Source organism: Sus scrofa, chromosome 13, assembly GCF_000003025.6.
Source record: "Sus scrofa isolate TJ Tabasco breed Duroc chromosome 13, Sscrofa11.1, whole genome shotgun sequence".
In the NCBI taxonomy this organism is placed as follows: Eukaryota; Metazoa; Chordata; class Mammalia; order Artiodactyla; family Suidae; genus Sus; species Sus scrofa.
Window position 1 is genome coordinate 41,708,698 of NC_010455.5, and position 27,306 is coordinate 41,736,003.

A 27,306-nucleotide genomic window follows, 5' to 3' on the forward strand; every position below is an offset into this window, starting at 1 on the left:
ACAGTGATTAAATAAAACCCCCTAACTCTGACCATCAGGTGTAAAAGACAGCCCATTTTATACCTGAAACCTGTAAAACATTGACATTAAAATTTGTGTCTGCAAAATTTGCCACATTTTTGTGTCATGGATCTCAAAATAAATTTAACAGCCAAATATACTACTTGGCTATATGTCACAGCCTCCAATTACCAAAGGAATTTGTTTGGTAGTACTAATGAAAGGTTAAACATCTAAAACATATAATTCTGCCATAAACTGACATTCAGCAATAAAGCAGCATTTAGGCTGGTTAAGCTTTACCTGTATAATAAAGTTAAAGAGGGAATCCTCTGGGTGTTTGTAGATGGAAGCCAATATTATTCTAAGCAGAGAAAAATAAAGCAAATGAACCCGGGCTGAAGGAGACCAAATATTTACAAAACCTCTCCTGGTGCATCTTTGACTATGCTAATAGGCAAGTTGTTTTAGATGATATAATGGAAAGTTTGGCTCTGTCAGAGCTGAGTTTGAATTCCAGCTCTCCTATCTATCAATTGTGGTTTTATTTTTGTTTGTTTGCTGTTTGTTTTTGTTTTGTTTGATAAGTGACTACCTCTGTAAACCTAGATTTCCCCAAGTATAAAATATTAATGCCTAGTTTTGAGGATTGTGAGGATCAAATGAAAACTGTAAAACTAACAACAAATATTTACTGAGACTGTCCTATGTGTTAAGTGTTGGGTTAAAGGCATCTACATACATTTTAATACATTTGATCTTCACAACACCCCTAGGGGTCAGAGTACCATTCAGGTCCCAATTTTGTGTAAATAGATGCTGAGGCTAGAAAAGGCTGACTTCTGAAAGAGTCATTAAAAATGATAGGTGATGGCTGTGGGAATGAAGCCAGGCCATCTGGCTCCTGAGTCCTGCCTCTTGATGACATTCCCTCTCTGCCCTCACTCTATCTCCAGCATCCCTTATGGGACCCACCTAAACTGCCTGTGAATTTGAAAGAACAGGAAAAAAGTAAATACAACTCACCAAATAGGAACAGAAGATGACTAGAACGTTTGGTTCATTTTTCTTTCAGTGTTTTGACCCAAATGGCCTCAAGTAAATTAAAATGAATGAATTAGAGATGGAAAAACCCAATGACTTGATACTTACTTAGAAGAAGGCTTGAGGGTTTAGTAGGAGAGAGGAAATTTCCCACAGGGAACAGACAAGTTCATCTTCCCTTCTCTTGCCTGAAAAGCCAGAGACCAGGGACCAAGATTTTGCCCCCAAATCACCAGGAGGGGAGGAAGAATCAGAGACATGTATCTGCCGAGGGTAAAAGGGTCCTTGGAGACATCCATTCCCACATACATACCCAAACCCATCCCCTCAGCATCGAAACTGGTTTTGCTTTATCAAAATCAGGCAAATTGGATTCACTTTCAGAGCAGATATGCAAATTGTAAGGCAATTGCATAAGATAAAAGCTACTGCATCCTGAAGATATTAATTCTTCAGTAGTAAATACATGCATTAGACATAAGCATAAGCAAGGCACTTTTCCTCATGGCTTTAATCAAAGGATAAAAGTTCTCTGGCAAAGTAGAGCTCTCTTGAAATTTCTTTCCAGATGAAAATAAAAAATACCAGTGTAGTAAAATCATTTCGATTGTTAAGGTGCTGGTTCTTCCTTTCCATACACACCAAATATTAGGAATTCTTTTGGATAGAAAGCAAGCTGCTACATGGAGATTCCACATCTCATCACTTCTTTGCTAAGTGGCTTTGCACTGGAGTCACATGTGCATGGACATCACTTACAGTACTTGTTTAAAGGCAGAGTCCTGAGTCATACATCAAACCTTCTGACTCAGCATAGAGGGAACACAGGTCTCTGTCCTACTGAAACCTACTTCAAGTAATCATGAAATACACTGTGGGCTCAGGACCACAAATAACTTGTTACCACCAAGGGGTAGGGCAGAGGTTAAAAATATCAGGGCAGAATTTTCAGGACATAGATGGACCTGGAGATTATCATACTAAGTGGAGGAGGTAAGACAGAGAAAAACATCATATGATGTCTTCGCTTATACGTGGAATCTAAAAGAATGATGCAAATGAACTTACTTACAAAACAGATACAGGCTCACAGACTTTGAAAACAAATACATGGTTACCAAAGGGGAAAGGTGAGGGGGAGGGATAAATTAAGAGTTCAGGATTAACATATACACACTGCCATATATAAAATAGATAATCAACAAGGACCTCCTGTATAGCACAGGGAAACCTACTAAATTTTCTGGAATTTTTATGGAAAAAGAACCTGAAAAAGAACAAATATATGTATATGTATACCGAATCACTTTGCTGTACACCTGACACTAACACACTGTAAATCAATTATACGCCAATAAAAGAAAAAAAAATCAGGGCAAATATTTCATGCCCCAATTAATATGGCAGATTTCTGAATTTCAAGTGGCCAATTTCATAAAAGTTCAAAGTAGTTATTCAAACTGAACGAGTGATAACATCAGAAGAAAGGCTTTTTTTTTTTTTTTTTGAAGAATGTAAGCTAAGAGGCAACGTTTAATAGAGATTTCAGTGTATAATTAAGTGAACTTGGGAGGACCACAAACAATCTCAATGCCATGAACATTCTTCTAAAGTTACACCTTAGCGTGTCTTAGGGATGAGAAAATTAAGGGTAAGATTAAAATTAAGAAACATGCATAAGGTCCTGGGAACAACATGTGGTGGTCTGGGTGATCTATTCACATTTTCATGTTGGTTTCTCTTCACCATCATTCAATAAAATAGATAGAGCTTCTGCCATTTGATAAATCTTCAGAGAGGTTGAGAGGCTGGCTCAAAGTCACACAGCCAATAAATTAGCAGAGTTAATATTTCAACGGAACCTCTGACTGATATCAAAGCATATTACCTTCTGGAGTTTATTAAGGACTAAAATGTCTTCAATAAATTCGCAAATTAAAAAGCAACAACATCTTAAAGACAGGACCAAAAAAAAACTCCTCAGTGCTCAGTGAATGGAAGAGTTTGTTGTTTGTTTGTTTTGGTTGCAACTGTGACACCTGGAAGTTCCAGGGCCAGGGATTGAACCCACACCTCAACAGTGACCCAGGCTGCTGTAGTGACAATACCAGATCCTTCACCTGCTGCACAAGGGAAATTCTTGTTTTTTAATTTTTAAATCACACTTCTTTAAAGAATTCCTTTCCCTCTTCTTCCCAAAGCAATCTGAAAAAGTAATTGCTAACGTATCAACAGTTATTAAGAGATGCTTCCCACTGCACTAATACTATAAAATTAAGTATCTAAGTAGAGGATTCAAGTACCATAAACAGAGAAGAGTGTAAGCAGGCATATTTTATAAATAGTCCTTATAAAACTCTAGATTACCTGCCTGCCATAAATCTCTCTCTTTAATATACCTAAAGCACTCTCCCACCCAAAGATGTATGGAGAAATTGCTCTAAAAGCTTACATTACACCTACTCAGTAGCATCCTTTCTAAAGGACTGAATACTGCCTTAATTATTTGGCTAGCTGGAATTACATTTTGGATTATAATTTGGGAACTTGATTAGTGACAATTCTGGCCTATGTCAGTGATGCCTGAATATGGGAGATTCCTTGTAAAAATTCCAGAAAACCTATACCCCTGAACTACACACTGGAATACAAGGAGATATTATCTGCTTTTTCCTGTTACCTGAAGCTAGAGAGTTAGAAGCATAGATTTCTAACTCTATGAACCCACCACCCAAGAGAGCCATGGTGAACAATGACAAAATACAGGTTCTCATGAAGCTAATATTCTCCAGGGACTAAAGAAAAAACATGGGCACAGGGAAGAAAAAAAAGTAACACACAAACAAATAAAAAACAGTGAAGAATGCCTTGAAGGAAATCAATTAAGGCGTGGACCAGAAAAAAAAATGCTACCATTTCAGTAAACAAAGAATGTTGCCTCTGCCATCAAGCCATGAGCCACTGCAGCCACCCCTATGGCAAAACCTTGAAGGTAATTCAGGATGGAGAAAAATAGGATACCGGCCCTAGATAGTAAAGATGCATATCAAAGGAATGATTGTGGAGTTCCCTTTGTTGTGCAGCTGAAAGGAATACCACTAGTATTTGCTCAGCGGGTTAGAGATTCGGTGTTACCATGAGCTGTGGTGTAGGTCACAGACGTGGCTTGGATCCCAGGCTGCTGTGGTTTTGGCATAGGCCAGCAGCTGTAGCTTTGATTTGACCCCTAGCCTGGGAACATCCACGTGCCAAAGGTGAACCCTAAAAAAAGAAAAGAATGATTGAATGAGCCAGACTCTTGCATACATAGAAGAGCACTAAAATCATAAACTCAAGATGTCTGGTATTTTTGATTAGCAGTATTTGATGTTCCACTGCATTTTTTTTTTAAGCACAAGTCCCTACATATTTTGGCTCCTCCCCTCACTTTCTGGGACAGTTCCTCAGAGATATTGAGATACTGCTTTCCAGGCTATAGTTCCAAGTAAGGTCCCTATAAAAACCTAACCCGCAACTTTCAGGCCACGTTTTGTTTGTTTGTTTGTTTGTTTTTTAAATCCACAAAGGTAAATAGGATAGGGAGTAAGGGGCTCAGGAGGACTACTTCAGATGGGAGGGATGGTCAGGGAAGGGTGATGATCTAGTCATATGTGGCTGCATGGGCACATGGTGATGTGTATATGGACATGGTGATATATAGCTGAGACCAGAAGGAATGATATCTCAGTGTTTCAGGCTATTCAAATTGCCCCAATAACCACCTGGTGGCCAGCAGTGCGTCCTACTATTAAACCCTCAAAAAGGAGAGATAATAATCAATGGAGAAATAAGAGGTCACTTTTTAGTCTGGTATTTCCTTTTCCTGTTACAAATGCTTTACTGAGTGACCTAGACCATCCTTGTTCTTTGCAAAGCTGAACTTAAAGCCTGCAAAACAAAAAACCCATAAAGTGGCATCATGTTCAAGAAGCTCATTCAGCAGTGAACCTCCACTAACAATAACAACATTTGCTCCAGGGGAAGAGATCATTACTGGGCTTATTGCTATTGCCACCCAGCATGAGACAGAAATGGTTTAGAATCCAGGCATCAGGCAGCATACCAAGAGTCAGACACAGACGCTAAGATGAAGAAAACAGTCACTGTGCCTTCCAAGGCAGGCTGTCAAACACTGCCTCAGAATGTTCAGCTGTGTGAATTTCAAGATCTGAACTGCTCAGTCATGAGTTGTAGTTTTCAGAATGGAAGAACTGAATATTGAAGATGCAGCTTTGCTCCCCGGAGGTGCTGGCTACTGGCTTCTGTGGGTCAAGGTTACGTGGCCATCACCACCTACTATTATATCACCACAAATAGGGAGGCTGATAAATATTCTGAGAAGAATCATGGGGTGTGCTTGTTAACAGATTCCCAAGCCCCAAACTCAAAGATTCTAAAATAAGTAGTTTAGAATAAAAATAGAATCAACTTTTTTTTTAAACTAAAAGCAAAACTAATTTTCACATAGGTAGTATTAGAATTATGCTTAGATAAAAATAAATTACACAATGTTTGATATGCTTATTTGGTCTAGAAGGACAGTTTTCAAAACTTTGACATACACTAAGGTTTAGCTGTATATATAGTTGACTCTTGGAAACCTGGGGTTTAGAGGCACTGACCCTTCTGACCAGTGGAAAAATCTGTGTATAATTTATAGTTGACCTTCTGTATATGAGGTTCTGCACCTGCAAATTCAACCAATAGCTGATCTGTAGTACTATAGTATTTACTATTGAAAAACATACCTGGATAACTGGAACCTTACAGCTCAAACTGTGTTGTTCAAGGGTCAGATGTCTACACATAAATTTTTTTCTTTTAACCATTATATATTACACAAAGCATTTGACATGGCCCTGCTAATTCATATTGGGGAAATTCCATGCTTAGGTTGGAAATAATTGAAAGATATACAAAAGAAGATAATCTGATTTAATTTTTTTTATAAATTAGTGAAATAACAATGGTTGTAATGATAAGAACCACAAAAATTTAGCAGTTCCCATCGTGGCTCAGTGGTTAATGAATCCGACTAGGAACCATGAGGTTGCGGGTTTGATGCCTGGCCTTCCTCAGTGGGTTAAGGATCCCGCGTTGCCGTGAGCTGTGGTTTAGGTTGCAGACACGGCTCGGATCCCGTGTTGCTACGGCTCTGGCATAGGCCAGCAGCTACAGCTCGATTAGACCCCTAGCCTGGAAACCTCCATATGCCGCAGGAGTGGCCCTGGAAATGACAAAAAGACAAAAAAAAAAAATTATATGAGTAGCATAAACTAGAAATTACACCATCATACCCACCATCAAACTAAAAAGAAAAACATTAAAAATTTGGGCCAGATAACTGAACATCAAAAACTAGTCACTACTGGAGTCAGAGAGTCTACAGCTGTAGGGCTCAGCCCTGGAGACTTGGCACTTGGAATTTTTAACTCTGTTTTATTTTGTTAGTATTTTTAATTGAGATATATCATTCAAGATAAACTTTACCATTGTAAAATATATGATTCAGTGGCTTTAAAAATATTCATAATGTTACACAACCATCACCACCATCTAATTCTACATTTTTATCACTCCAGTAAGAAACTCTTACCCATTAGTAGTCAGTTCCCATTTCCTTCTTCCTCCAGCCCCTGGAAACCATTAATCTACTTTTTCTGTCTAGTTGATGCCTGTCTGTCCAGGAATTTTTTTTTTTTTTTTTTTTTTTTGGCTTTTTAGGGCTGCACCCATGGCATATGGAGGTTCCCAGGCCATTGGTTGAATTGGAGCTGTAGTTGCTGGCCTATGCCACAGCCACAGCCACAGCAATGCCAGATCCCAGCCACCACGTCTGTGACCTACACCACAGCTCACAACGCTGGATCCTTAACCCACTGAGTGATGCCAGGGATCAAACCTGCATCCTCATGAATGCTAGTCAGATTTGTTTCCACTGAGCCAAGATGGGAACTCCTATCTGGGAAATATTTTAATGCCCCATTCAGAATTCTTAAATTTTGAGATCATTGAACCTACATACACATAAAATTTTAGATATGTTTAACTTGCACATGTTATCAATCTGTGCACTCCCTTTGGGGTTTGGCATCCTCCCACGTTATGAGCTATGCCTCTGCAGCATTATTGTCAATATGTGAAGGAATTCTATCAAATAATGCATAAAGCACCTGACTAATTTGGTGTTGCTGGAACTTACATTTGAATATTGATTTTTTTTTTTGCCACACCCAAAGCATATGAAAGTTCCTGGGCCAGGGATCGAATCTGAGCTGCACCTGCAACTTATGCCACAGCTGCGGCAACACCAGATCCCATAACCCACTGTTCTGGGCTGAGATCCACCCCGTGTTGCCACAGAGATGACGTTGGATCCTTAATCTGCTGTGCCACAGCGGACACTCCCATGAAGATTGCTTTTTAAAAAAGAATGGTAACTAGGTTTACACATTTGTGTTTTGTATTTCAAGAAACAACTTCAAAACAAAGCTATTCATATTATACTTTCTTCGACATTTCCACAATTAGAAGCCTGGAGGTAGAAAAAGCTGCAAGTCTCCTCTGTCCTTAATACATTGTGTGTCTAGAGCAAGACTAGCTCTTTTTATCATAAGGAATTTGGTGGCAGGCCCTATAGGACATTCACTCCTCAAAAGTACTTCCCAGAGATTCTATTTTAAAAGCCCCACAGCAGCTGTGGTAAACATTAAAGCCATATGCAGACTAATATCAAAAGAGGATTATGTTTACCTGGCATTATTTGGTACCAAGCATTACCTTATTTGCTCACAGCCAGTCTCAAAGCCTAAAACCTTATTTTGCAAAGTATAACATTAGCACCTCAGTTAGACTTCCTTCTGATTTCTAGTACTGAGAAAGAAAAAAAAAAAAAAAAAAAAAACCTTTTCTGTGATTTAGGCATGGGGACTAACTGCATAGGAATTTGCACTGATATGAAGGGGGCAGAAACTTAGCTTCAGAATCAGCCAGTATTTTATTGTTTTATTTTACTTTATTAGGGAAGCAGAGACTCTCCTAGTAAATCTCCCTTCTTTCTTAGAGCACACTTAAAACCCCATTCTTGAGCTACACTGACTCATTAGGTTGAACTTTGGTGTTAAGTATAAAGAGAGGAAAGAGTATGTGTGTGGGTGGAGAGGAGGAGAAGAGATGAAGCACAGGGTAAGGAATGAGGACAGAACTTGGGGCCACCATGTCAGACCACATTGGTGAGCTCTCCACTCAACAATGGTGAAGCAAAAATAGATGGTGTAGAGAACCAGAAGGCTGTCAGAGGCTCAGGCGTAAAAGAGGACCCACCAGTTCACACACAGCACACATACAGTTCCCCAGACACTACCTCCCATGCACTCCTTAGACTTCAGATTCTGTTTGAGGACTCCATGATTTAGTTTCTGATTCAGCATTTGCACAGTAGTAATTTTACTACAAAAGTTAAATGTCTTGTAAACTAATGGGAAACATATCACTTGGCAAAGTTTACAATGTCAGGATTTATGGCTCAAACACCAAGGGTCTCTCTGACCTCGAAGATAACATAATGAGAGAGCAACGTGCTCCAAATGACTCAGTGTGATTTTTTATTAGTTCTCATAATTGCCCCCTATTAATGTGTATGCACATAATAAGCACTCACCTTCACAGTCTGTCCAGCTTCGGGGCCATCCTAGAAGTAGGAAGGAAAAAAAAAAAAAAAAAAAAAAAAAAAAACAAACAGCGGTGAGAACAGATAAGTAATAATTCTTGTTTATTCAGAAATATCCCCCATTAATAATTTAGATCCAATTTCATTGTGTGTTAATTTGTAGTTTTCTCATGGGGACCATTCCCTGTAGACATGGGGGGCTTGACAGTTCTCCATTTCCACCTGAGAGTAAGTGAGAAGTTATGTATAAAAATGATATGAATTATCCAGTGAGCCCACCCCTTTCCTACTTTCCATGCCCTTTGCTTTGGGCTATGATTTTAATTGCTGTAAAGGAAGACTGGAAATGTTTGCAGAGGTTAAGTATCACACCTTTTGGTTATCTTAAAACCAGATGTAGTTTAATTAATGTCTGATTACCTTAAATCTCTACTCAGGAAATCTGCCATAAACATAATCCATTAAGTAAGAATAGGGGCTGTTCCATGTAAAAGGAGCACCCAAGAGCAGGCCCTCTCTGCTGTTCTGAGCTTGGGAGGAAAGGAAGATGCATTCATTGTGGCCAGGCTCTTTCCCCACCCTGGATCCTTTGCTCAGCTTTCTGAAGCTCAATAAAACTATTTTTTTAGGTAAAAATAAGCAAACCCATCCAGTTATCAGCCAGGATATAAAGCAAAAAGAGTGTGCAGCTGGTTTGAAATAGCAGAACAAGCAATGTTTCAATAATCAGAAATTTTAAAATTGAATCATAACTGTGAAAATTTAGGTAAGTATTTCTACTTCCAAGACCCATACTACTTAGGGTGAGAATTCTTGCCCTGCAATGGCCAAGACTAATCAAATCTGTGTAACAAGTGGTTTTCGAATTTGAAGTCACAACCTTTCAGGAGGTCATAAAGTCAGCTGGATGGGTTGTGACCAGCACTAAAAACAAAAGAAATCAGATAAATGAGCAAAAACTAATAGACTGCAAAGAATGGGTAAACACTGTTTTGTGAAAATTTATTTTCATTTATCTACATGTATGTAGGGGGAAAGGGGAACTTAATGACTGTGAAACATTTTCTTACTGTAGGTTAAAATTTTTAAGGTTTGAAAACAGAGCATCTATAAAAGTACTCTAAATGCTATGCACAAGTTGGTTCCTATATTTATGGAATTAACTTTTCAGTAAATCATGTTACATAACCAGACCTAGCCATTTCCTATGAATGTGAATTTTCTTTTAGTATTTCATTTAACAGTGGCGGATGTGTTTACCCAGTTGCCTTCACTTGGAAATATGACCATAGCTTAAGCTTGATAAACCCACCCTGTGCTTAACTATGTGCTTGAAGGTGACTCAAAAGGGATAACATACAACATACATACACAGACAGAGGCTGCACACACACACACACACACACACACACACACACACACACACAGTATTTTACAGGGAAGTTTAGACACTCTCAACACACACGTGGTGGCAAAAGTATTTTTTCGGAATGCAGATGAGCATTTCTAGTCAGGGCCTTTCATAACCTGAAAATAGTGGCTGTCTATCTGTTCTCTTTGAAAGTCTATGGTGGAGAGCTGAGGAAGGATGGTAACTATCCAGCTAACTAAAGCACTAAGTACAAGGTCTCACCTTATGAAACAATCTCCTTTTTTCCCAAAGGGTTACTGCAGAGTCATCAAACCTCAAGACCACATAGGAGGTTAATTAAGATGCCCACAGCTCTTTCCCTGGGGACATGAAGAGGCTCATGGTATGTTACTACCCATTTGTTCAGTTCCCACAGCTGTTGACCCACCACGGACCTCCTCCTCCCACACTGATAAGTGTTGGCTCAACTTCTGCCGAAAGATCTTCAGTGATTAGAGATGTAATTTCCATACTGGGAAGTGGGCCACACAGAACAATCAATCAATCAATCCAGCTTCTTACCAATCCATAATCAATCACTGAGGTTTGAATTAAAGAGAAAAGATCAGCCTTGGGAGTTCCCATTGTAGCTCAGCATTAATGAACCCAACTAGTATCCATGAGGATGTGGGTTCAATCCTTGGCCTTACTCAGTGGGTTAAGGATCGGGTGTTGCCAGGAGCTGTGGTATATGTCACAGATGTGTATTGGATCCAGCGTTGCTCTGGCTTTGATGTAGCCCAGCAGCTGTACCTCTGATTTGACCCCTAGCCTGGGAACTTCCATATGCCACGGGTTCAGCCCTAAAAAGCAAAAGCAAAAAAAAAAAAAAAAAAAAAGGTCACCCTTGTGAGAGCAAGGCTCTACCCAACCTGCATAGATCTACTCCTCCTGAAATAGAGCAGGGCTAAGCCCAGGAAGGGCTCAAAATATATTTATCCTTGAGTGGAAATTACATGTCCAGCCCTAGTTCCAATAAAAGATTTAGAATGTCTTAATGTTCATTCAGTTCCCTGTCCAGTCCTAACACCTGTTTGGTAACAACGCTGCAGGTATTGCCTCAGCTGACAGTCTACTTTGGTGGGGACTGCAGAGGATAGGGTGGTCCTGGATAAGCAATGTCTTTTTCTGCTGTCACATGAGACATAAACAATGAAGCCACCTTCCCTGTGAGATGTCATCTTACAAAGGAGAGAGCAATGGCAGGATTTTAAAAGCGTGAAAAATCATGTCCACGCTATCTATACACTCACCTGCATGGAAAAGGTGAGGGATGTGCCCTGGAAGTGCTTCTCCACCACTGTCCCGACTCTTTGGGTCACCTGAAACAAATCGGCCACTTCATCAGGTCGCAGGTCTCGGAAGCGCTCCACTGGCCGAAGGGGACATACCAGGACATCTGCAGTGAGGTCTGTTAAGGCACACTCTGCTTGCTTTGAGGGAGTATTTTTACCAAAAAGTTTATACAAACAGCATTGAATAGCCTTGGCCCGGGGCCCAAACTCACAAAGACTAAGGAATAAAAGAACAAATGTTTACCAACCACCGAACTGTAAGGAGTTCAAAGAGAGCTTACAGACATGGTTAATTATGCTCTGAAGGAGAAGCTGTGGTTCACTGAAGAACTTCTTTTAGGAGAAAAGGACGAGTATTCAGAGAGACTCAAGTGCTAGCAGAAGTCATCATCCTAGAAGCAAGATCTACCCTGGACCGTTACCTCCTGACCCCTGTTCTGAAGTTCTGCTTCTCAAGAAGCCAAAGCCCCTGGGTGTAAAATGCAACTGGGACAGTCAGTTTCTCTGTAGAACATCACGATCAATATTTTAATTTCAATATCTCTTTAGAGAAATATGTAATGAAAAGACAATATTAGTTGTTTTATTTTTATTTTATTTTTAAGAGTAGAGCCAGCCTGAAAACAGAGCAAGAAGGCAGTTAAAGGTAAATTATTAGTTTAGGAAATGAGTTGTCTGCTTAAGCAAATGAAATCATCTTCATGTATTCTACAAGTTAGACGAGTCAACATAATTACATTACTGGTTTGAATAAACAACAAGGTCTAAAGAAAGAGGATCCTGCTTTGATCATCTGTTGGTACCAAGTACATATTCAATGTCACATCATCAGTAACACTTCCGTTCTTTTTTGTATTCAAATTCATCATATGTGTTTGGGTATATACGTATAGGCATGTAGGCATACCGATGTACACACACAAGCCACATTAATTTTTGTTTGGTTTTTAGATGCCAGCAGAAGAAAAAAAAGCACTCTACTGTTCCTCTCTGTTTCTTTTTTTTTTTTCTTGTTTTAAAAGAGCATGCTTCTGCCTGGAGCCAAGCAGCTAAGGGGCATAATAAAACCACAAGCCTGCAATTGCAAGTCTCACCAGAACATCAAGCATTTCAGCCCACCAAACTACGGGTAGGACTCAGGGCCCCAAGGGAAATGCACTGAGCTCAGCTGGGCGGGCCTGATTTCTATAAGACAAAGGGGAAAAAAGAAAAAGGGAAAACTGATTAATTTTGCTCATAATCAGGAAATTCATGTCAACGGTAAACTAGGAAAAAGAGTATTTGTTTAATCTGAGTTCATTTTTCATGAGAGGAGAAGGGAGGCCTTCACCCACAGGGCATCTGATACTTAAAAAGATAATTATCCTTCCTTGGCAGGGCTGCTTTATTATCATGGGTCAATGAACCGTTTAGAAATGAAGAATTTCCTTTCATTTCCTTTTAGCAGATTGCCAGCCTCCCTTCCCTCTGAGTTTTTTTTTTTTTTTGCTTTGCTTTTTTTTTTTTTTTTTTCTTTAAAAGAGACCTTTCCCATCTTCCTCCTCCCTGCTTTAATTTATATCCTCCCTTAGGCTGTGATTTCACCAAACCACAGCAAGATGACAATTTTGCAAGCTTCCAACAATAGTCATAATTGCTGTGGTTGGCTATGTCTACACACAGCAACTAGGTGGAGAAGGAACAACATTTTATATAAACAATTGCTTACTGTGAAAACTGGTGGAATGAATCTGGCAGTCTTAGTGTCTAAGGTAATTTTGGTAATATCAAAAGGTTTTCTCCATTGCCATAAAAAACTGTACCTTATTACCTGTCCCTTTTGCTTTCCTGATGCTAAGGATAGCTTAACCCAATGTTTAATGAATAAGACTGTTTATGGAATTGAATCAAAGTGGCCAAAACCATGAGATGTTTTATCTAACCGCAGGGCGATATCACATACATTTATTACTTTAACCGAATATTCATAATGATAATAAAACATGTCACAAAACATTTTAATAGGCTAAACACATTCTCATCTAGGTGAATGTTTTTCACCAACCCATTTAGGCAACATTGTCCTGACATATCATTCCCTGCAACCAAGTCTTTTGTTAAAAAGGCATCTTATCTGCACATACACACACACACATACATTTTGACGCAAATAATAACAAGGTAAAATAAAGATCACACTTTGGTATGCGTTCATGTGAGTGATTATTGTCTTTGTTGTGTTAGAACCCAGAGGATGGCCAAATAGGCATCTCAACCTAGAAATGGCCACATGAATAGGCTCCACAGCACTCTCCAGTGAGGCAGCAGGGTCTGGTATTGTGCAGGGTGGGGCAATGTGAATAATTGACCTGATCCATAGCAGACTCACTCTCTAACACACTCTCCAGGGCCATCCTAGGCACTACCTGGGCATCAGAAAGTCATCTTTCCTGTTCCTTTACAACCAGAACTGAAAAGAGCCTAAGCCTTGACCTCACCATAGGTCAAATCCTAACTGATGCTACCTCCCCCCTGAGCCTCTTCTTTCCTCATCCCTCTCTTGCATACTATGCATCTGTCATATGTGTTTTCTTTCTGTTCTTCAAACACATTCACCTCATTCCCAAACTTGGGGGCTTTGTCCTGGTTATTTGTTCTGTCTAGATCAATACCCTTCAAGGCTGCTTCTTATCATTCAGATCCTAATTCCAATGCTGCTCTCTCAAAAGAATATTGAACTCCTAGGGAGTTTCAATTCCTAGGGTAAGTTTCAAAAGTGCTTACTCACTTTTAATCACCCTATTTTAATCTTTCCAGAGAACTTGCCACCGCTGGCAGCTTTCTTGGTTGGTTACTGTGTACCCAGATGGGAACGGGAGCTCCAAAGTGAAGACTTTGTCTTGTTTCCCGATGTTTCACCACCACCTACAACACCAGAGACACTGCTGGAATAGATAATAAGTAATAAACCAGAGCCTTGTATCAGCCACCTCTCAATACTAAGACCCTGACAAAATGAAGATGACATTCATTTCAATCATCCATGCAAGATTGGCATAGTCTGTGATATTTTTTGTAATTCAAAAAAGTTTTTCCTTAAGATATAGCATAGTTAGAATTAATGTTAGATGGGGGCTGAAGAAAGGTAAACTCTTTTTTTTTTTTTTTTTTTTGCCTTTTAGGGCCGTGCCTGTGGCATATGGAGGAGGAGGAGATTCCCAGGCTATGGGTCAAATAAGAGCTACGGCTGCTGGCCTATATCAATGCGGGATCTGAGCCACATCTGTGACTTACACCACAGCTCACAACAACGCCGGATCCTTAACCCACTGAGTGAGGCCAGGGATCAAACTGCAGCCTCATGGATCCTAGTCAGGTTCATTAACCACTAATCCACAAAGGGAACTCCAGGTAAACGCATTTTTAATGTAAACAAATTTTCATATGCGCCAAAGGAAATGTAATGATGAAGATAAACTCCTTTAAAAAAAAAAAAAAAAACCTTTATAAGTAGAAGGATGTAGTTTCTAGTGTTCAAAGTCTCAGATCATCTATATCTCTAAAAATGCTGCTTTATATTGTGATTGGGAAAGGTAATTCATTTGTTTATATAATGAACATTGAACACCACTGTACTAGGCTCTGGGAACAGCAAAGGAGAGGAAGGAAATGTTCATGTCCTTTCACACTAGGAGAAGGGCACTGAAACAGATGAGTGCAGTGATATGAGTAATATGAGAGGCAGAGAGGGAAGCAGAGAGGTTGCAGAAGCAGAGTGTAGCACCCAAAGCAGTGGGGACCTGGGGTGCCGAGACAAGGCCAGGGTTCCAGAGTAACCATGGGAACCTCTGAGTCTCATGGCTGCCTGAAATTATACACAGGTTCATGAAGGATTTAAAGCAGATCAAAAACATTTTCTGCAAAAGGCTAGATGGTAAATATTTTCAATTTGGTAGGCTATATGCTTAAGGAGTCATAGATAATACAAATACTAACAGGTGTGGCTATATCCCAATAAACTTTTATATACAAAAAGAGCCAGATTTGGCCCTTAGGCCTTGGAATGTCAGCCCCTGATTTAGAGGAATCCCATTAAAAAGAAAGTAACTAAGAGAAAGTGGAAGTATGGAGGGATATGCCTCTTTGCCTAAGTTGAGGACTATAACGTTCTCTTAATAGCATATTGGAAAAACATGGCATCTTAAAAATAATTGACTTCCTAAGAAAAGGACGTGAACATGATAGAACATTTTCATGAATCTGTGTAATAATTCTGATGTATTTTAAAGACTAATTAAAACCAGAAAACATGCTATAGCATTGACATCACACAGGTAAGTCATGAGTATCCCTTCCTAAGGAACTCAAACAGTTTCTGCCATTTCCAACTGGGAAAAGGAAACACATGTTCTGCAAACACATGAGGGCACTGAAACAGTGTGTTATTCATAAATCCATCTGAGCACAAAGTTATTTTCTCAAAGAAAGTGCACAAGCCTTACAAGAAAACACCACATTGCCTGAAGATGGTGGGTATGGTGTGTTCCATGTTGTTCCTAGAGAAACAACTCAAGGAAAGCAATTGAATCTTGAAGAAGAGCAGACAGCTCTTGAGATTCTACTGCCACTGTTTATATGCCAATTGTTTAAAGGTAATATCACAGATGCAGTATAATTTAATTTGGAGACTCTTAGGTCTTGTTAGCAGGCAAATCCCATCTTACACACAGGCTCTAAGAATACACTTCCTCCTGGGTCCTCTTTGCTTAGAATTAACACCTCTGAAGAGACTTTTTAGCCAACCTTATTTGAGGTACAATAACCCTCAAAGAAGGTAATCTACTCAATTGAATTTAATATATGTTTATCTAGTACTCATCACGTGTGCAAGCCTGTGAAAGAGATTATCAAATGGGATCTGGTCTCTCCCTTCTGTCTACAATAGAGATTTTCATTTAGTACTAAAATTTTGTAAAAGAAGAGAAGGCAAAGATTATGACTTAGTTCCTATGGTCGATAAAGATACCTGTCATGGTAGAAGAAAATCCAAGGAGACTTTTTAGTGCAGATGAGATTTAAAGTGGACTTTAAGAAGTTCTCATCGTGGCTCGGCAGTTAACAAACCTGTCTAGTATCCACAAGGATGTGGGTTCAATCCCTGGCCTTGCTCGGTGGGTTAAGGATCCGGCATTGCAGTGAGCTGTGGTGCAGACTCAACCCCTACCCTAGGAACCTCCATATATTGTGAGTACAGCCCTTAAAAAGACAAAAGACAATAATAATAATAATAATAGTAAAATAAAGAAGACTTTAAAAATAGGGGAGTAAGACAAGAAAAAACAAATAGGGGAGTAAACCTACCTGACAGTTGGCTGGCAACCCACTTATCCATCCATACCACAGCTACAGCCTTCTTTCTTTCAGTCTGGGGTTTGTGTGAGGATTTAGGATGCTAAGATGAATATGACAGAGTAACTGACCTTGAAGAGTTCACATTCTATTATCCCAAACTGTCATGTAGTATAAACAGATCGTATAAAGCACAGCGATGAGTGCTATTGATAGAAATCAGTACAGAATGTTGTGGGAGCAGAGAGGAGGCAGAATCTAACTCTGCCTAGGGGTGTTAGATAAACTTTTCAGTATGGCCATGCATTTCAATTTCCTAAAGTCAGAAACTACTTCTCCAAATTTGGACCAAAATCTGTCCTTGAAAATGGCCCTAGCAATCTATGCATCAAAGAATTGTCAGGTAGTCCCCCTTTAGCCAAAATCACTGTTTTATTTATATATGTTCTCACTGACAATCTTTCCGATAAACCAGTGGAGTAGTATTATAATTCCTATTTTGCAGATAAGGACATTACAGCTTACAGAAAATAAGACATTTGGGCAAGACAGCTCACTCCACATGAAACTACGACTAGAATTCAACTCAAGTCTGTGTGATTCCAAAGTCTGTGTTATTAAAGCAAACTGTGGTATTACGCTTTTTATAGCATTCATGACCCAGTCTCTGCCTGACCTCTAATTCACGGTGCTCCCTGCATTCATTCCCAGAGTCCTTCTGCTCATGGAAGAGAATCACACTCTTCATCAAGTACAAAGAAATTGCTTAAAACTACTAAAGGCCTGAGAAACACCCAGCCTCAAATGAAGGAAGCAGAAGAGACCTCCAGTCCCACTGTGAAGGGAAACCTCCGTGCTGGGCAAAGGATGCCCTGAGCATGCCCTCATTCTAAAACAGAACTATGAGCAAGGGGCTTGTGGATGAGAGAGGGAGGAAGTAAGAGGGATGCAGAGCCTGTATTTGCACCCTTTTCCGTCTCTGAGCTTCAGTTTCTTCAAGGTAACTGGAGCTCCCCTGGGCTGGCAGATGAGGGGAAGCTTAGATATTATAGTCAACGTCAATGAGTCAGGCTGTCAGACACACTGAAAATCCCATTGCCTGTTGGACAGTCTAATTATTGGGAAGCATTGACTTTCTCTAAACATCATTTACATCACCAAGGACTACCAGAAACTTGGTAATGCCTTTTTTTCCCCCTCTTCCTTTACACTCTCACCACCAGGCCAGAGCTGACCGTCTCTGTCTTTTGGGATGAACGCATAGAGTGTTTTGTCACAGTGAAGTATCACAACAACACGCCAGGCCCTGTGCTGAACCTTTGCTGACACAGCCCATTCAGAATGCACAAAACAAAAGAATGAAATTAAATGGGATATCTGTACCAATCCAGCACCTAAAGATATTGTGGTAGCTTATTCACAAATATTAGCACAAGAATCTCTCACATCCTATGTGCCCTTTGTAAAGTGACTCTGTTGCTCCTCTGGCCAAGAGAGGGAGTCTATTTCCCCTCCCACTGAGTTTGGGCTGGCCCAGGGCTTGCTTTGATCAGTGGAATGTGATGAAAGTGTCACTATGTGATTTCCAAGGTCAGGTCTCCACAGCCTTTGCAACTTTTGTGGGGTTTTTTTGTTGTTGTTGTTGTTTTGGGTTTTTTTGGCTTTTTGGAACCCTGAGACCAACAGACTATAAAAAAAGCCCAGCTAGCCTACTGCAGAACAGAAGCTGCAGGGAGAAGAATTAAGGTATCCCTGCTGATAACAAACAGCTGTCAGAACTTCTGGACCCAGGAGAGGCACTGACTGACCTCCAATTTCTCTATAGTTGCCTCTTGTTGCATATTGAACCATCCACAAAACACAGTGGCTTCATATAGCATTGCTTGATTTCTTATCACGATTGTGTGGCTGATTTTGGCTGCTGGTCTCACTGGGGTTCCTGCACGCAAATACTTCAGGGTGGTAGCTAAGCCTGGGGCTGGACTCTGCTGGGTCCCCTGACCCTCTCATTCTATCTGCATTCCAATTCAGAGGCAGAAACTTTAAGCCTCTTAAGACTTAAGTTGTCCCATATTCTATTGGTCAAAGGAAATCACAAGCCAGCCTAGGTTTGAACTAAAGGAATAAATCCCATATCTTAGTAGGAGGAGTAGAAAGAGCACATTGAAAAGAGGTATTGACAGGGGAAGTTATGTCACCCTGGGTGCTATTGTAATAGTTGACCACAGTTGGTAAATATAAAAATAATTTCTAGGGACTGTGTAAAAACTAAATAGGTGCCGAAGGTCTCCTGGATGCCTGATGGGTATATACACCCATGGCATCTTAGAACTGGGATGGATCTTAAACATTATCTATTCCAAGACCTCCCCTATCAGGTGAAAAAAAAAAAAAAAAGTGGGGATTAGATAGGTCAACTGATGTTCTCAAAGCCACATAGTTAATTAGAAGCTCAGCTATTCACTTCCCAAACCAAAGTTCTTTTCATTACAGAGGAGATGGAAAAACGTAGCACCTTTGCCAGTCTATTCCAATGCTAAACCTATGGCAGACATCAATAATCAACCAGACAATTCTCTCCTTGAACCACAGAGACTTGGAGAGTCCTTGTCAGTCCTGACCTCTGAGCAGTCAACACCAATTGGGGTGGGAATGTAACAGGGGACTCATGTGTTCTTTCTGTGGCTTCTATCCCACCTCATGAAGCACAAAAACAGCAGCAAAGGTATGGTGAGGTCAAGAACAAAATGAGAGGCTGTCAAAGTGAGAACTGTCCCAACTACATCAAATGATCCTTACGTTGCTACATGTTTAATTCAAAAAAATTTTGATAAGTTTGAAATCTGCTCATCGATGATAATAATTGATGATTTAAAAATAATTGTATGAGTACTTCCATGACAAATATGAAATATTTAAATATAGAGTCATGACAGAGAAATGGAAATGCACTGATTCGGATGATTAATTAAAAATGACGGCAGAATATTATTCTCAGAGTTTCTCAGACTTCCTCCCCTTTTTTTTTCTCTATGTGATCTATTCTAGGGATTCAGAATATAAAAGTAAACTAAAATAAATCAAACCATCAAAATATCACTGATTCTAATGGAGCTGATTAGCATGTGTATATATAAATATGGAGTAAGTCAGCATCAAATAATATGATGAAAAATTAGGCATTCTTCTGAGCTAATATAAAAGATGAGTCTGTATTCATCTCTACCGCAGATCAGTATGTAGTTTAAATGACATGAAAGGAACTTCCCAGCATGCATTGTAGACTTCTGCAGACCATTTGTAATGGATTATTTGCTCTAACAAATAAGCCTAGTCCTTGCAAATGTTTAAAATAATACTTAATGTCACTTCAAAAAAAAAACACTACCAGGATGGACTAAGAAGTATCTCTATGAAAAGGCTTAACTTATTTGAGTTAAATACCACGGTTGCAGAGTTTTGAATCAAAGCAGGTGGCATCTCAAAAAGTAATCTACTATTCACAATGTAGGCACTTCTGTGATTTTTTTTTTTAATCAGAAAGGTAAAAATATTACCCAAAAAGTGAACCAATACAATTTTCAAGAAGCATCTTAACAGTTTGGGTATGTTAGTATCTTTACTGGATACTAACATACCCACTTCAGTAACTCAAAGAAGACTTCATGGAATATACATCAACGATAAGCATAAATGGCATGAATGTAATTTTAAGCAAATTCAATTTCCAGAATATGATAAATTCCAGGAAAATTTGATTAAGATAATGATAGTATTCTCCTCATACTCAGTTCGCAAAGCAAGCATCTCACAATTATCTACTAGAATTCTCATGTTGTTTCTGGCAGAATGCTTTAGGTCAAAGACAGGAGCCCTTAGCCATCTGCGGGAGAGGAATCAGGTGTCTTTCTCCCAGCAGACCCGCCCTGAACAATCCCACAAACTTCTGCACTGATCTGAATGCTCTGAGGGGAGACTCACGTTCGTAGGGAGAAGTAAATGGGTACCTTTCAAAGAAAGTAAATTTGAAAAAGGAGCCTGCAGCTAGGAAGCACTTTGGCACAGATTCTTTGGTTTAAATTTCACATATTATATTAGAGTAGAAATGTAAGTCAGAGTTCTCACTGTGGCACAGTAGGTTAAGAATCTGACTACAGAGGCATGGGTGACTGCATTGTAAGGGTTTGATCCTCAGCCTAGTGCACTGGGTTGAAGGATCTGGCATTGCTGCAGCTGTGGCTAATCTGTGACTCAGATACAATTCCTGGCCCAGGAACTTTCATATGCTCAGGTGTGGCCATAAAATATGTATATGGGGAAAAGTAAATAGTATCAGTAAGGGAAGGAAAGAATATGTAACATGGTTTGCTACCTGTTATGTCCTAGTGATAATCAGTAACCCTTTGAGGTGGATAATATCACTCCCTTTTTTCCACATTCAGAAGTTGAGACCAAAAAATTTAAAATACATATCCTAGGTCACACAGTTATAAAGTGAAAATCCTGGCTAGGGCCATGAGATAAAATTGTCCATGCTGTTTCAATGCTTCCCAAAGTCATAAAAGTTTCCATGTACCTAGTCCAATGTTTACTATAGTGGTTATCCAGAATACTGCTTCCAGGAGATGTTAATAGACATTACATAGGTTTCCTACAATAGGATTCATCAGGATATATAATGTACTAATGAGCATTCTGACTTCTCAAAAAGAAGAGATACTAAGTAGAATTTCTCATATCTTAATAGTAAATTATTATTATTTTTATTATTACTATTATTTTGCCGAACATTGCAAGTGACAAATTCCTAGGGTATGTTCTTTGGGAATCTTGAGAATCCTTTACTTACACAACACAGAGTGATGTCTCAAGAAAATGTCTACTTTTTAAACAAAAAAATAGAGTAAACATCCAATTAATAATATGAGCAAAGCAAGAGGGCATTCTGCTTAATGAAATATGTGGAGAAGTTGAGCACTAAAATACATTGAGTGGAATATGGCAGCCATTAGGGCTACTTGCTCACTATTCTGGGTTCTTTCCATATCCAGGCACATGACAGGATTATAATTCCTGGACCTTTGCAGTTGGGTGAAGGTGAAGGAATCCTGGACAAGGACTTTGAGCAAAAGGGAAAGATGTTACAGACTAGAGCACTTCGCTGCCAACATAAGACCTCAAAGCTCTCTTTCCTTCTCTAAGGCAACCTGTGATGCCACTAGGCAGTTGGGACTGGGACCAGAACCAGCCCTGCAGGTTAGCAGGGGGCTCTGCTCATCACCTGTTCTCCCAGGGACTATAGCAAATTGGTCAAATAGGTTTCATCTCTTTTCCTAACAGCAACTAACTTGTGTTGCTGCTTAGATTGGTATGCTGAGGAGGATTCTGAGGCCTGTACAGGGATCAGGATGGAAGAATGGGGAGATTTATGAGTTTTAGCTGCCATGAGAGAAGGAAGAGAATCTGTATGCAGACCAAGGATTTGCCATTCTTTAAACTAGATGGGGAAAAAAATGCTTTTTCCAAGACTCCCTTTTCCCTTCCTTAATGATATGGCATCATTTCTAGGTCTTACAATGTCTCTGAGTAACCGTTATAAAAATCTAGTATTACTGTTATGGTCCTGGAAATATGCAGAAGTATGTGAACTTTAAATAATTCTGGTTAGGAGAGTATTGAAAAAGAAAGTTACTGCCACTCAAAAGTATCATCCATAATATGCCAGCACAGGAATGGGAACCCACTAAGGTGACAATGTTGTAAAAATGCTCTTAGGTGCTATGAATTGGAGGCGTATTTCAATGGAAGAGGAATAAAGTGCACTCAGAAGCTGAAAGAAATAGTTAAGGATCATCCCCAATGAGAGACTTAAAAAAAAATACATATACACTCTACTATGAGAATCACTTCAAAAACTCTGTGAAAAGCTTTTTAGTCTAGTACAGATCAGAAAGTAATGCTAAAGATCTGCAATTCATTGGAGAGCTGCTGGAAAACCACAAGCAAGATAAATAATTTAACAGCACTTTGGCGTGTACACATTTATATTCTACCCAGTTTGGGAATAAGGAGAGAGCACGCTGCGTATTTATTTCCACGGGGTGGCCAGATCAAAACCCAACCTTCTTACAGAAAGCATCCTTCCGGGGCAACTCCATCAGGCCCTGAAAAGCATGGATTCTAACTTCAGGTTTGTTTATGCCACTTAAAAGCCACTGAAAGTTTCAACCCCAACAGACCTTCAATGCAGTTGGACAAGACAATGAAGCAACCCAACATCACAGTTTGGATACCAAGTGAAAGCAAAGAGCAACCAAATTGTACATATAGAATAACAGAGATTCCTCAGTGGGAGAAAATAATAAGAAAGTGGGAGAGAGGAAGAAGACAAAAAGGGGAATATTTTGCAGGTAGTATATTCTTAGAAGATAGGAAATATTCCCTAGTAGACAAGTTCACCTGGCATTCTTGGTATCATACAGAGTGTTTGATACAGGGTGGGCTGTTAATAAACATTTGATGAGAGAGTAAATGGTAAGTATGCTTATTCATTGCTTAATCTAGGAAAACTTTCTTTCTAAGAGACCACTGAATCAGACAAAACTCAGCTTACCTACATAAAAATAATTGAGGGAAGTGAACTTAAATCTAAACAAACAAACAAATGAACCCAACAAAGTCTTGAATTCCTAACCTAAAAGACACCCAGCTAAATGTAAATTGGTGCAGCATCCACAGTGAAAAATTCTGGAGATTTCTCAGAAAACTGAAAATAGAACTCCATATGACCAAGCAATTCCATACCTGGGTATATATATCTGAAAAATACAAACAAAAATACTAATTGGAAAAGATACATGTACCCTAATGTTCACGGTAACCTTATTTAAATTTTCCAAGGTATGAAAGTAACCTAAGTGTCCATCAACAGATGAATGGATAAATAAGATGTAGTATATATATCAATGTATATACCCATGTATGAATATGTATGTGTATGTGTGTACACAACAGAATACCATTCAGCCCCCCAAAAGAATGAAATTTTGCCATTTGCAGCAACATGGATGGAATTGGAGAGTACTATGCTAAGTGAAATAAGTCAGAGAGAGACAGACAAATATGATATCACTTACACGTGAAATCTAAAAACTACAACAAACTAGTGAATATGACAAAAAAAAGAAGCAGATTCACAGATAGAGAAAAAACACATGGTTACCAGTTGGGAGGAGCAATGTAGGGGTGAAGGAGCAGGAGGCACATACTGGGTATTAGATAGATTCAAGGCTACATTCTACAACTCAGGGAATATAGCCAGTATATTGTAATAACCATAAATGGAAAATGACCTTTAAAAATTATACAAAAATTAAAAAAAATCTTTTAATACTAAATAAAACAGTCTATTCTTTCTCTTAGAAAAATAAATGAATAAAAGACACCCAGCAAAAGGTATAGAAAACAGTAAATATACGATGCCCTTCCCTTAACCCATCCAAGGCACAACTTAAATTTTAAGTGGAAAACATGCATACCATTAACTCAATGGAGCTTGGAAGGATCTGAGAATAACAATGTTCTATGCTCTTTTAATGACAACGATGACATCTCTTCTGTGACAAATACAAATGCTGATAAATAAAACAATTCTTTCAAAAGAGAAAGACAGCCTTAATTAAGTTAACTTGGTATTTTCATAGATTCTGAATTAACTCTCCCCCTGGAAAAATGTCTATCCTCTGTGAGTTAGTAAGCCAAAAGAAATGATTTGAGAATATTTCATTGTAGAAAGTATTCAGCAAGTGTCTAATGAATGTCCTTCTCAATGAGTTCCTGAAGAAAGACGATAAAGTCAACTTTTGGAGGAAAAAGTAAAGATAAAACACATTTTCAGACTTTGTATGTTTTTCATTTATTCATTAAATATGAAATAATTAAGAGCAACCTACCTGGTAGGTAAAGTGTCAGACACTGAGAAAACCTGCCTACACCTGCCAAATGCATTCCTTCCCTTCCAAAGGTGTATGAAAGAACACCTAGAGAGTGAATGATTCTAGAGAGTAAACGAACAAAGGGAAAAATAAAGACCAAGATGCAGACTCTACTGCAAAAGAGATAAGAGTTGAGAGGAGAAATTCCGTGATGCCCAGGGAAGAATGCCCCAAGCCAACACCGCATAATTGGGAACAAGCTTGGCCCGCTGACCTGGAGTGTCAGGAAAGAATGCAGGGTCTCCACAGCCTTGGTTGGCAGTTTGGATTTATTCTATTTGCCCAGGGAAGCTTCCAAATCATTTTGGGCACTGGGGAGAGGAGGTTTATGATAGCATCTGAGTGCTCATTTGGAAAGACCACTCTAAATGCCGTGTGGGTTAAAAAAAAAAAAAATCAATCAAAGCAAGGATGAAAGCTGAAGGCCACTGGGAGGATTTTACCGGAGACTAGAAAAGAGATTCAAAACAAGCCTGGACTGTGGTGATGTCAGGAGAGGTTCACAGAATGTTATGTGTATTTCTGAGGCAGGAACAACAGGACTTACTGATGTGGGTGGGAGCTAAAGGAGGAAGGGGAATCAAAGAAGACTCTAGAGCTTTGGCCTGAGTAGGTGGATGAAAAGTGATGTCATTTAGGAGATTACATGTAACACGGCTCACCACTGAGAGACCCCACTTTCTGGAATTTATAGATTTCCCAGAACTAACTAAAAGAGATTTTCCTAACCTGGGTATATGGATGGACCCCAGGGCTTCTATGAATCACTTGAAATTGTTTGCCAAATGTTTTTTTTTTGTGTGTGTGTGTGTATGTGTATGTTGTTCTCCAGCAGCCTCCATCTGGCAAAATTTCTTAGTCTCCTGACCCCAGCAAAGAATCACTGATTTAAATTAGGAGAATTATGTGAAACTTGTCCACGAGAGTGATTAAAGACAGGATTACACTTATTCATTTTAGCTTAAAATCTAATAGATTCACTCCTGAAGAGTGAAAGAGAAAAGTTTACTCCATGTCTGAGCAACATGTTCTTGAGGATGAACCCTCCACAAAAGACAAACTAAGGATTTTTTTTAATAGCCTATCACCACAGTTGTTTTTGTCTGATTCAGCAGTGAACAATTTAAGACATGTCTGCTGCAACAAAAGACAGCTGGACACATAAAGATGATTGTGTGATCTATTCAAAACTGAAGAATAGGCTAAATCATTTACAACAATAAAAATACAGAAAATACTACTAGGAAAAAAAAAAAAAAAAAAAAAAAAACAGAACTCTAAGTAGCAAGTGATTTCCAAATATATCCAAGACAGGAATCAAAAAGACATTTTAATGTCACTCTGGTAACATCTAAAATAGAGTAAGTGAATTAGGCAGCCTCTAAAAACAAAGAAGGGAAGGAGTTCTCATTGTGGCTCAGTCGTTAATGAACTAGTATCTGTGAGGATGCGGGTTCGATCCCTGGCCACGCTCAGTGGGTTAAGGATCCAGTGTTGCCACCAGCTGTGGTGTAGGTCGTAGACAAGGCTCAGATGTTGCATTGATGTGGCTGTGGTGTAGGCTGGCAGCTACAGCTCCGACTCGATTTCCGAGCCTGGGAACTTCCATATGCCACAGGCGCAACTATAAAAAGACAAAAATAAATAAATAAATAAATAAAAATTTTAAAAATTTTTAAATATTTAAAAAACTTTAACAAATTAAAAAAACAAAGAGGTGATTCAAAAAATTTAATGAAAAAAAAAAAACTTCAGCAATGAACAACATTGCCACAGACTCAAGAGAGCAGCCTTTTTTAGGATAGTGATTTGTATGCAAATAAAGCCCATCGTTTATCGCTAAACCCCCAAAGCCTACAAAGGGAAAAAAAATTTCCTTTATATCTGCTTAAACTCTCCTCCCACTAAAGTCAACTGCCAATGACAGAAGAGTCTCTGACATTTTTTAAACAATAGCAGAAGGCATGCATTCAGAAACTCTTGGGAGCCACTCTTTTCTTCCTTAAATCTCTTAGCCTAGTGTCAATGTTAACTCTAGGTTAATATTTATATCAAATTTCCAGGATGTTACAAGGTTTTGGGATTTATTTATTTTTTAGTAATAGCATATTTCATACCATAAAATAAAATCTGACCAACATTTGCTTAAAAACAAAGACAATAGAAGTACATTTCTTAAAGACATTCCTCTGTCCAGCATAGCCCCATTTGCAAACCTAATCTGGCATTTGATTAAAAAACCATTGGTCACTAACATCAGTGTTAGCTTATAGAAACTAGAACTTCTCTGATTCCACATTTAGAACTTCACCCCTATTTTTCCACATTCCACTCACCTACTCAACTCCCTTCCTTCATATTATCTCTGTATTTTCCTTCCACTTTATCATCTAGTATCACTGGAGGTAGGGTCTCGGAATTAGTTATCTCATCATTTTTTTCTTCTCTAGTTTTAACAGTCTGAATTTCTTCAAAATAAAATGTTTAACAATAAAAACTGTCACAACATAAACTCAGGAAAATATG

General features: G+C 39.0%; 1 protein-coding gene across 11 annotated transcripts in view; it reads right to left on the reverse strand.

Moving 5' to 3' along the window:
* Positions 1-27,306, reverse strand: part of FHIT (fragile histidine triad) — a 1,440,837-nt gene that overhangs the window by 264,735 nt on the left and 1,148,796 nt on the right. For all 11 annotated transcript variants that reach the window (XM_021070759.1, XM_021070758.1, XM_021070765.1 and 8 more), the window contains 2 exons: positions 11,417-11,562; positions 8,744-8,773 (listed from right to left, as the gene is read on the reverse strand). In XM_021070759.1, coding sequence (XP_020926418.1) covers positions 8,744-8,773; positions 11,417-11,562 — 176 coding nt within the window. The remainder of the gene's footprint in view (positions 1-8,743; positions 8,774-11,416; positions 11,563-27,306) is intronic.